The sequence below is a fragment of the Neophocaena asiaeorientalis genome, unplaced genomic scaffold (assembly GCF_003031525.2).
Source record: "Neophocaena asiaeorientalis asiaeorientalis breed wild unplaced genomic scaffold, Neophocaena_asiaeorientalis_V1.1 scaffold134, whole genome shotgun sequence".
In the NCBI taxonomy this organism is placed as follows: domain Eukaryota; kingdom Metazoa; phylum Chordata; class Mammalia; order Artiodactyla; family Phocoenidae; genus Neophocaena; species Neophocaena asiaeorientalis.
In genome coordinates this window covers 13,669,915-13,681,928 of record NW_020185339.1, presented here as the reverse complement: position 1 = coordinate 13,681,928, position 12,014 = coordinate 13,669,915, and the positions used below count along the sequence as shown (strand labels likewise).

General features: G+C 39.0%; 1 protein-coding gene across 1 annotated transcript in view; it reads right to left on the bottom strand.

The window, feature by feature from the left end:
• Positions 1 to 261: 261 nt before the first annotated feature.
• Positions 262 to 12,014, bottom strand: part of CPM (carboxypeptidase M) — an 85,483-nt gene continuing 73,730 nt past the window's right edge. The window contains exons 8-9 of the mRNA XM_024736371.1: positions 6,783 to 6,931; positions 262 to 4,525 (exon numbers count right to left, since the gene is read on the bottom strand). Of these exons, the coding sequence (XP_024592139.1) occupies positions 4,283 to 4,525; positions 6,783 to 6,931 (392 nt within the window). The 3' untranslated portion in view covers positions 262 to 4,282. The remainder of the gene's footprint in view (positions 4,526 to 6,782; positions 6,932 to 12,014) is intronic.

Here is a 12,014-nt window from a genome sequence, read left to right as displayed (position 1 = left end):
TTTGTTTTTTGTGCCAGTAGGCACACTTTTCATCCATTATCTCCCCCATGGCACAAAGTAATTTGGATAGGTATATATCATATAAACTGTTCTGGAAGGACTCTCTGGGCTTTGAAGAATTATTGCAATATTATTGCCTCATAAAAGGTCATTAGATTTGGTCTTTATTTGATGGCAATCAGTTCTCTCTGGTATGTGGACTTTGTACACTGGTGTAAGTATTTGTTTTCAAAGTAATGTAATGGAAAGAAACAGCATTTGTTGTTTACAGCAATATTCTTTATTGAGAATCAGAAATATTCTGATTTTACTGAATTCAGAGGTAGTCTTGGCCCCTGCCCCATAACACTTTTTAGTCTTAGACAATTTGTGCAGTTTAAGTTTTTAATTATAGTACAAAAGAAAGTCACTGAGAAAACTTATAAAATCAGCTTATGCAATATTTATAAAAGGCTATGGAGTAGTTCATATGCTGAAGTATGAGAAAATGGTTTGTGAGCAATACAGTACAATATCTGCTTATCAGTGATACAATGTAAAGTCTGTAATGAGGTTAGACTGTTTCCCCAAATTTCTACGTTAGGTGCTGTGAACTTTTTTTCACTTTAACCATCATAATTTTCTCCCCTTCCCGCCAATCTAAATCTGTGATGACATAGGCATCAACTGTATTGTCACCGTGTAGAATAAGAACCAAATTTCTCAATAAGCAACCTCCTCTGTCACAGTGAGACAATATGCTATGCTCATTTTTCTAGATTCCCTAGGAAAAGATATTTTTAATCCAGTGACAGATATTTTTACTTTCTAAAGGTAGAGCTAACCTCTCATACCATTTTAAGAAATATTACAAATGCAAATTTGCTTCTAGAACAAAAATTTGATTTCTTAGACTTTCAGAAATATTTGAGAAGAGGCTTTTTAACATTTCTGATACATCCAACAGCTCAAGTCTGTGATAAATTAAGCACCAAAGTCAACACTGATAGTACCTGCAGAGACTTAACATTTCTCTAAAATACTCCCCACCATTTAAATTCATTCATGTTAACATTTATTATAATTTGAGGAGGTACGTGGGTAAAAGCTGTGTTATTTCATGAACATTTCCTTAAATATTATTAAATGGTCATTCTAGCTAGCCACTGTTTCAGCTTTCAGACCAATTCTCTTTATTGGTCTCTAATAAGTTATACTGCCTTCAAAATATTTATGCCTCTTGAGTGTTAATTATCCTTCCTCCACCTGGGCAGGTACCCAAAACTGGCACCCGAGTGTGGCATCTTAACACCGCTGCTGCTGATAATCATAGCATCACAGTCAAGCAGAGACCTTCATTTTACAGGTAAGGAAACTGAACTGTGGTGGGTTGAATCACAGGGCTCCTGCCTCCTAATTATCATTCTATTATACATGCTATCTTCTTTTCGCCTATCTTGAAAATCTTTTACTATGTTGGTTTCTCTATAAAAGGAATTACACCTGAACTTAGAACCCGGGGAGCATAATCAACAGCCTAAGAGGGTGGAGAATAGTAGGAAAGGTGTTGGGGATCTGGTCTCACTGTAGTCAGAATTCCATGGTCATTTTTTCTCTTGAACACGTCACTTGATGAGTGGAGGGTATAGCTGGGATTCTACCATACTAAATCCTTGCAGCAAACTTCACTTTCAAGCACAGAGCTGTTGCTGCAAAATATACCCCAAACCTGCTCTGAACTAAATTCAGGTTTGGTTTATATTTGGTTTGGAAATTTTCTAAATTGTTTTGCTTGTCTCTAAATGGTTTTGAGTTTGATTCTGATAAAATTTCTGATTTTAAAAGCATTATTTCCTTCAGAAATTTACATTAAGGCCCATGAACCAAATCAGATTTTGGTTCATGTCCCTTCAGAATTGCTATCTTAGAAAAGGAAAAGTTAGAACTCAGAATGCCTGACTGAAAATTGTTTAGGACTTGATAGTAAATCAAGTTGAGTTTTGTATACTTTTATCTGTAATATTACCAAAATCATTTTCTGCAATATTATATTAATATATACTTTCAAGTATATAATAAATTACCACTTATTTAAATAAAAATGATCAAGATATTTAGGTTATTACCAGATTTAAAAGAGGTCTACAAATATTGCTGATATTAACATGTATGATTTTGTGCATGTAGAATAAACTGGCATAGGAATAGCTCCTAAATGCCCATGTAGCTCCCTTTCATTTGTGGGTCTCAAGCAGGTACCAAGCCCAGTACAGTTTCTGTTTCCAGACCCTATAGGACTTTCAATTTAAAATAAGAGCCAAGGCAACTCACTTTCATGAGCGATACACAGCACTCAGAAACCTGCTCCCCGGAGTTGCTGGTCTGCTGTTTGTTTGATACCCCCACCTCCCCTAATTCTTGCATATAATGTTTTAAGAGCAGCAGTTTGCTGGAGCACTTGGTTCATTCATTCAGGTCTCACCATGTGATAGGGTTTAGAATAAGTTTTTCAAACAAATCAAATTGACCCTGGTCTCAGAGACCTCACACTCTGCCAGAGAAAATCACTCATGGAAATAGAAGAGCATAATGCAGTGTTATAAATCCCACAACAGAGGTAACCTGTTTAATTTGTGGAGCAAAGAGGCTGGGAGGGGGTGAAACTGAGTGGAATGGGACAATGGGTCAGCAAAGGTTTCCCAGAGGAGTTGATACCTGAACTGTTGTTGTTTTTTTTAAGGGAATCATCATTGATCTTTATATTTTACTTGTTTACTCTTTAACAGACTAGTCTTTGTTTCTGTTGGAGTTTCACCTAAGTAAGATATGTAATTTACACAGCATGTATGCCTTGGAGCCTTCACTTTCTAGAGTACATTATTATGAAGCACCTAATGAAGCATTATTTTAATATTTAATAGTCACTATCCTCTTTTTTTATTGTGGTATAATATACATAACATAAAATTTACAATTTTAACCAGTTTTGAGTATACAATTCAGTGGCATTAAATGTTGTACAACCATCATCACTATCTATTTCCAGAACTTTCTCATCATGACAAACAGAAACTCTGTACCCATTAAACAACCTGAACTGGGTTTTAAAGGAGGAGTGGGAAAGAAAATGTAGTGGGTCAGAATGTCATTGCAGACACAGGGGACACACAGCGTGTTATGTGTGTAGGAACTACAAGCAGTTGATTGCTGATTTTTGTTTTAAATAGACCCCTTTCCCCAGTGCTGTGTGGAGGTTGGATTTGAAAAGGAGAAAGCTGGAAGCAAGAGACCAGTAGAGCTGTTGCCGTGGTACAGGTGAGCTATGATGGCCTAAACCTTGTGGTGTTAGTAGCCATCAAGAGAGGGTAGAATCAATCAACACATACAAATAACATCAATCTTTAGTGACTGACTGGATAGATGGGATGGAGGAGGAGGAGGAGGTATCAAGGGTGACTCCCAGGTTTCTAGTTTGGTGCTATCAGTAACTGAGACAGAATGCAGGAGGAAGAGCAGCTCTGGGGAGAGAAGTATGTTCAATTTTTCAACATGATGAGTTTGAGGTATCTATGGGTCACATCCAGGTAGATGTGTCCAGTGGGCAGTCAGACCTGAGTCTGAAGCTCAGGCATTTGGGGGTCATCAGCATAAGAGAAGACTGTGGCATCTGCTTGCAGAAAGGCAGGGACCCTTACCGTAATTGACCTCTTATTTTGGGGCTCAGTAGACAAATTTGTCATCCCATCAGGCCCATATTTTCTTGGGCCACTGAGACGTGGTTGCCTGTTTTCTCTCATATTTCCTTAGAACGTTGGCAAAACTTAATATTCCCAGTCCTATCATCATTTTTCCCTGCACTGAGAATTATATATGGCACTATCTCTTCACATATAGTACACATGGCAAGGTCTTGTATATAGTAGGTGATCAATAAATGTTCATCTTCATTGCTTATATTCAAATGGCTCTCTGTATACAAAATTACCTCCTTTTTTTCTTGCAGGAACTTCTTTCATGCTTCTCAAGTTTAACTTCTTACAAATTTCTAAGACTACTTCAAGATTAAGTGTAAGTGAGCAGTACTTGATGGGTAGGTGTCTTCCATCATTAAGACTAAATCATTCCTTTCATTATCACCATACTTTGCTTGTTGCAGGATTTGGAAACAAACATTTCTCTTCTTAGGGAAGGACCGTGGAGTTTATCCAGTCAAGGTCCCACAGAGGGAGTTAGAGTTGCAGTAACCTGGCATGAGTAAGCCCTGATTCCAGGTGGTGATGGGGGTTGAGTTTCACATTCTGCTTTATTTGAACAATATGTGAAAAAGAGTCACTAAAAATAAGAACAGACTGGGCTTTGTTGCAGCTGAGTGGCCTTGCAAATCTCTGTAAAGAGGAATTATAGGACATAAAGGATCTGACTCTGGGATATGATCCAATTGCCCTGTGAATGGAAGTAAAATATCCTTTTTAAGAGCACTGAAGTTCTGGGATTTTGGGGGAATAGTCACCTCTGTGAGATGTGGATTGTGTCCAGGGACTGTAACCTGAGAGGAAACAAGAAAGTTATCTGAGTGATTTCAGATGTTTTGTGGTGCCAACAGTGAAAAACACTGATATCCACCACTAAAATGCAGCCTTTATGAAACACATGTAACAACCTGCCAGGTCTCCCCAGGCTAGAAACAGCTTCAGTCCTGCTTGGTGAATGAGTTACCAAGTGCCTACTGATATGGACCGCAGTTGTTAACGCTGTTGCTGAGAATTACAAAGTGAAATAAAGACAGTTCCTTTATCTGAAGATGTAAGTCAGAAGCAATAGACTGATTTCTGTCCCCATCGTTTTCATGGAGCGCAAAGGTAAAGAGCTGACTATTTCTTTTTGTCTCAAGTCTGTACTTAATATCCTGATTCTGTGTCAAGATTATTTATAAGTGGAATTTTTTTCTCAATTTATTCCATTTTCCTTGCAGCTGATCTAAGTGTATATATAAGTTATTGCTTCTTTAAAAAGCTTTGATTTTACCTGGTTTTGTCCATGAGTCTGAATCTTCAGCTAGATTTATCTTTTTGGTGGAGGAAATGATCAGGAAAATAATGACAAATACTAAACTAACTATAGACTATTGCTACTGAGAAATGCTTTTATTAAACATTTACATAACCACTAATTGGCATGTATTTTAGCCATTCATTTCAGCTTCCAGAGTCTTTCTTACCTTCTGTTTTTGTCCTAGAGCTAGTAACTAAAGCCAACTTGTGCTGAGTTAGTCTAATTGGAAATGAACAATTCATAACTTTATTCTATAAATATGTGGCTTATTTTTAAAATTTTTTATTGGAGTATATAGTTAATTTACAAATTGTTAGTTTCAGGTGTATAGCAAAGTGAATCTGTTATACATATATCCAAGATGTGGCTTATTTATGGGATTGCATAAAAACAGTTTGTTGATAGATTCACTATAAGGAAAACCCTTTTTTTTTTCACAGAATGAAAATGTCACAGTAAATAACAGGAAAATAAAGGGTCTTTTTAGGCAAAGATTCATAGTGAGTTGAGGTCTTTCCAGCTCTATTCATGTCCTCGGTAGGAGGAAAGATACTCAAGAAAAGCATGAGCCCCTCACTCAAAGTGCTGAGTACTTTGGTGATAACCTATGGAGCAGGGGTTTTTAATCCTAGAGTTTTATGAACTGAAAACCATGCCCTTTATTATGTCCTAAAGATGAAACAACTACAAAGCCAGTTTTTACTACAGAATAGATGACTACCTTCTCTCAGGAGTAGCTCTATACGGAATGACTACTATGGCTGGCGTTAGACCCACTAAGCAAACTAGATGAATCTTGACATTCTTAAAGTCACATCAAAGAGGAAGAGTCATAATCTGGCCAAATAAATCAGATACTTATTCATTTAGTTCATTCACATAAACTCACTCAGCCTCAAACTAGTCCATGTGTCCTTAGAGGAAGAAAAGCCTTAGAAACATGCATCTAAATAAAATTAAAATCTGGAATTATACTTGCATTGATTGGAAAACTCACCATCGTTTGCTCATGAGCAGGCTGCAAAATATGTATCACTTAATATAGTGGTAAACTTTGTGGATCTAATTTTATTTGTAGTGAATTCTAAGGAACTTGTGTCGCAATCAATTTTTAATAGTAGAAGTTATGGTTCATGGAACAGATGTTAAACTGGTATTCCATGAAGCTTGGAAGAACTGTGGCCACATTGTATTTTTGTTTGTGTTTTTAAATTTTTATTGGAATATAGTTGCTTTACAATGTTGTGTTAGTTTCTGCTGTACAGCAAAATGAATCAGCTCTATGTATGTATATATCCCCTCCTTTTTGGATTTCCTTCCCATTTAGGACACCACAGAGCATTGAGTAGAGTTCCCTGTGCTATACAGTAGGTTCTTATTAGTTATCTATGTTATACATAGTAGTGTATATATGTTAATCCCAATCTCCCAGTTCATCCCACCACCCCACATTGTTTATTTATTCTTATTGATAAGGTTTGTTCCATTTTTTATCATAAAAGGTACCACCCGAAATGGGATTAGGCTTCTATTTGAAAAATTGCCAGTTGGGGAAAAAACATGATTTTCTGAGTTTCTTCCTATTATTGCCACCTCACCCACTCCCTGCTAAATGCAAGTTGGCCTTTTATTCTGTCCTGATGTATCTACTTTTGGACTTTCCAGACTTATTTTAGATCCTTTCTAGGTAAGTAAGTATTGTGAGTTCTATAATATTTTAATAACAATAGTTATTAGCATTGTATACTTACCTCTATTACATAGAACCCAGGCAAGAGAAGGAGGTAATACTCTCCAAATTTGTTGGTTCTATAGGGGCAGACATGTTTTCTGTCTTGGACTTCTACAGTTACATTGGGTAATGGAGTCCCATTCTGATCAAAAATTTGACCCTTTACACCTGCAAGACAAAAAGAGAATTAAATGTTAATACCACATTTTATGGCATATGAAAAAAAATTCTTGTAATTATTTAAGAAAAATATGCCCAATATTTATTAGCTGTTTTGAGTTAATTGAGTGTTTCAGAAGGGATGGTAAACTTAAAAAAAAATTGAGATATAATAAAAATATAACATATTAGTTTCAGGTGTACAACATAATGATTTAATATATGTATTGTGTAACAGTCACCACAATATGCCCAGTTAACATACACATTATTTTTCTTGTGATGAAAACTTTTAAGATTTACTCTTAGCTAATTTCAAATATACAATACAGTATTTAACTATATTTACCATGCTGTACATTACATCCCCAGGACTTATTTATTTTATAACTGGAAGTTTGTACTTTTTGACTGCCTTTCACCTATTTTCCCCCACCCCCTGCCTCTGGCAACTACCAATCTATTCTCTATATCATGAGTTGGTTTTTTTTTTTTTTTAAAGATTCCACATATAAGTGACATCATAAGCTATTTGTCTTTCTCTGATTTATTGATATAAATTAGTATAATGCCCTCAGTGTCTGTCCATATTGTCACAAATGGCAAGATTTCTTCTTATGGCAGAATAGTATTCCATTGTATAAATATACCACATTTTCTTTATTCATCCATCCAATTAAGTTGCTTCTGTGTCTCAGCTATTATAAATAATGCTGCAGTGAACATGGTGGGTGCAGATATCTTCTCAAGTTAGTTTTCTCATTTCTTTTGGATAAATACCCAGAAGTAGAATTACTGGATCATATGGTAGTTCTATTTTTGATTTTTCTTAGAATCTCTATACTGTTTTCCATAGTGCCGCACCAATTTACATTCCCATCAACAGTGCACAACGGTTCCCTTTTCTCCACATCCTTGCCAACACTTGTTGCTTCTTGTCTTTTTTGACAATAGCCTTTCTAACAGGGGTAAGGTGATATCTCTACTTGTCTTTAACTCTTGATACTTTAATTACAATGTGTCTTGATGTGGGTCTCTTTCGGTTCATCTTATTTGGAACTCTCCAGGCTTCCTGGATCTGGATGTCTGCTTCCTTCCCCAGGTTAGGGAACTTTTCAGCCATTTTTCCTTCAAATAAGTTTTATATCCCTTTTTCTCTCTCTCCTTCTGGGACCCCTATAATGCAAATGTTTGTCTGTTTGATGTTGTCCCATAAGTTCTTTAAGCCATCTTCACTCTTTTTCATTCTTTTTCTTTTTGCTGCTCTGATTGGATGAATTCCATTGTCCTGTCTTCAGGTTCACTTATCCTTTCTTCTGCCTCATCTAGTCTGCTGTTGAACTCCTCTACTGTATTTTTCAGTTCTATGACTTTTATTTGGTACTTCCTTATATTTTCTTTCTCTTTGTTGAAATTCTCATTTTGTTCATGCATAGTTCTACTGAGCTCAGTGAGTATCTTTATGACCATTATTTTGAACTCTTTATCAGGTAAATCACCTACCTCTATTTCATTAAGCTCTTTTCTGGGGTTTTATCTTGTTCTTTCATTTGGAACATATTCCTCTGTGTTGACTCTCTGTGTTGGTTTCTATGCATTATATAAAACAACCATCTCTTCCAGTCTTGAAGGAGTGGCTTTGTGTAAGAGGTGAACTTACTGTTCAACCCTGCCCCAGCTCTGGGTTTTCTCTCAAACTTTTATGATTATCCAAGCAGCTTACTTTAGTCTTAATGGCTCCAGTAGTTGAGGGTGTGCCAAGACCTGTCAGTATCCCAAAGGGGAGTATCTCAGTCAGCATAAAGTTTCAGGCAGATTGGGAGCCAAACCCACAGCTTCGAAAGTATACAAATATACCTCTTCTGGGGGAAGACCGGGAGATGGGTGTTTCTGTCTACTCCCTCTGCACTGAGCCCTGGGGTGACTGACAGCCAGTTAAGAACCATTTCTTTGTTTGCTTTGTTCATCTCTTGCACTCATGAACACAAGCCATGTTGGCCAAGAGCCAGGCTATCAAGGGATATGTTCTCTGGGCAGTAGCCAAAAAAGCCAAGGGGTACAGATGGGTACACAGGCTCCTTTCTTGGAGACACTGGTGATCTGGGGTACGGCATAGGTTGAGAGTGAAGATGGTGCCCAGTGGCCTCTGATGAATGATTGTAGTCAGTCGCTAGAAGTGTATTTAATTAGAATCCTGCTCCTCAGGCCACAACTGTGAAGATAAACTAATAGTCCTCTTTCACAGAAAGACTGGGTTTTCAGTCTGCTGCCTCTCCACTGTGCCCTGAGTGTAGCTGGTTAAGAACTCCTTCTCTGTTTGTTACAGTTCTGTGGGATTTATGAACAAAAGACGTGCTGGCCAACAGACCCAGGAAATCAAGGGGTAGCCTCTGGGTGGCAACTGCAAAAAACAGTGCACCAGACGAGTGCACAAACTCTTTTCCAGGAGATTCCAGGATCCTGGAGGGAGGTGAAGGGACAGGGCAAAGATGGCAGCCACAAGCATCCATCTTTGGAGAGTATTTCAGTTGGCTCCTAGATGTATGTTAAATTAGATGGCTGCCCCTCAGACTGAAACTTTCAGACAAGCAGATACGCCTCTTTCACAGACTGGGCACTTTTCAGTCAGCTGCCTTAGCGCTGGGTCCTGGGGGGTAGCCAGGTAAGTCTTTAAGAACTGTTTCTCAGTTTGCTATAGCCTTGTGGGTCTCATGGATGTGAGCCCCATCATTTTCAAAGCTAGATGTTTTGAGAGCTTCCAGAAGGAACCAGCCCTGCCAACACCTGGACCTTAGCCCAGTGAGACTGGTTTTGAACTTCCAACCTCCAAAACTGTACATTTAAATTCACTGTTACTTGAGAGGAGACAAGATGGCGGAGTAGAAGGTGAGCTCACCACTTCTTATGGAAACACCAAAATCACAACTAACTGCTGTACAACCATTGACCAAAAAATGCTGAAACCTACCAAAAAAGATACCCTGCATCCAAAGACAAAGAAGAAGCCACAACAAGACAGTAGGAGGGGGTGCAATCTCAATAAAATCAAATCCCATACATGCCAGGTGGGTGACCCAAAAACTGGAAACAGAAGTTCTCCCACAGGAGTGAAAGTTCTGAGCCCTGTGTCAGGCTCCCCAGCCTGGGAGTCTGGCAATGGGAGGAGGAGCCCCCAGAGAATCTGGCTTTGAAGGCCAGTGGGTTTTGGTCACAGGGATTCCCCAGGGCTGGGGGAAACAGAAACTCTATCTTGGAGGGTGCACACAGGGTCTTGTATGCACCAGGACCCAGGGGAAAAAAGCAGTGACTGGGCTAGACTTAACTGCTAGTATTGGAGGGTCTCCTGCAGAAGCAGGGGTTGGGGGCAGCTGTGGCTCACTGCAGGGACAAGGACACTGGTGGTGGTAGTGTGGTAGTTCTGGGGAGTACTCATTGGCATGAGCCCTCCTGGAGGCTGCCATTTTCTCACCAAGTCCTGGCCCCACCCAACAGCCTGTAGGCTCCAGTGCTGGGATGCCTCAGGCCAGATAACCAACAGGGTAGGAACACAGCCCCACCCATCAGCAGACAGGCTGCTTAATGTCTTCCTGAGCACACAGCTGCCTGATAAACACACCCCCTGACATGGCCTTGCCCACCAGAGGGACAAGACTCAGCTCCACCCACCCATGGGCAGGAACCAGTCCCTCCCACTAGGAAGCCTACACAAGCCTCTTAAACAGTCTCATCCACCAGGGGGAGGCGACAGCAGAAGTAAGAAGAAATACAATCCTGCAGCCCGCAGAATGGAAACTGCAATCACAGAAAGTTAGACAAATTGAAATGGCAGAGAAATATGTCCCAGATGAAGGAACAAGATAAAACCCCAGAACAACAACTCAGTGAAGGGGAGAGAGATAGGCGATCTACCTGAAAAATAATTCAGAGTAATGATAGTAAAGATGATCTGAGATCTCAGAAAAAGAATGGAGGCACACAGATCGAGAAGATACAAGAAATGTTTAACAAAGACCTAGAAAAACTAAAGAACAAACAAACAGATGAACAAGACACATAGTAATCATAGTAATACACATAGTAATACACATAGTAATAAAATTGACAAAAAATGTTAAAAGCAACAAGGGAAAAGCAACAAATAACATACAACGGAATTCCCATAAGGTTAGCAGCTGATTTCTCAGCAGAAACTCTGCAGGCCAGAAGGGAGTGGCACGATATATTTAATGTGATGAAAGGGAATAACCTACAACCAAGAATACCCAGCAAGGCTTTCATTCAGATTCAGTGGAGAAATCAAAAGCTTTACAGACAAGCAAAAGCTAAGAGAATTCAGCACCAACAGACCAGCTTTGCAACAAACACTAAAGGAACTTCTCTATGGGCAAAAGAAAAGGCCACAACTAGAAACAAGAAAATTATGAATGGAAAAACTCACTGGTAAAGGCAAACATACAGTAAAGGTAGGGAATCATAGGGACACAAATATGATATCAAACCCAGCAACTGTGAGAAGAAGAGAGCAAAAATGCAGGATACAGGAAATGCATTTGAAATTAAAAGACTGGCAACTTAAAACAATCCTGTTTGGGCTTCCCTGGTGGCGCAGTGGTTGAGAGTCTGCCTGCCGATGCAGGGGAAACAGGTTTGTGCCCCGGTCCGGGAAGATCCCACATGCCACGGAGGGCCTGGGCCCATGAGCCATGGCCGCTGAGCCTGCACGTTCGGAGCCTGTGCTCCACAACGGGAAAGACCACAACAGTGAGAGGCCCGCGTACCGCAAACAAAACAATATTGTTTGTATATGGACTGCTATAGCAAAACCTCATGGTAACCACAAACCGAAAACGTACAACAGAGACACACACAAAAAAGGAAAAGGCATTCAAACACAACGCTAAAGTTAGTCATCAAATCACAAGAGAACAAAAGAGGAAGGGAAGAAAAAAGACCTACAAATCCAAAACAATTAACAAAATGGCAATAAGAACATACATATCAATAATTACCTTAAACATAAACAGATTAAATGCTCCAACCAAAAGACATAGACTAGCTGAATGGATACAAAAACCTGTATATATGCTGTCTA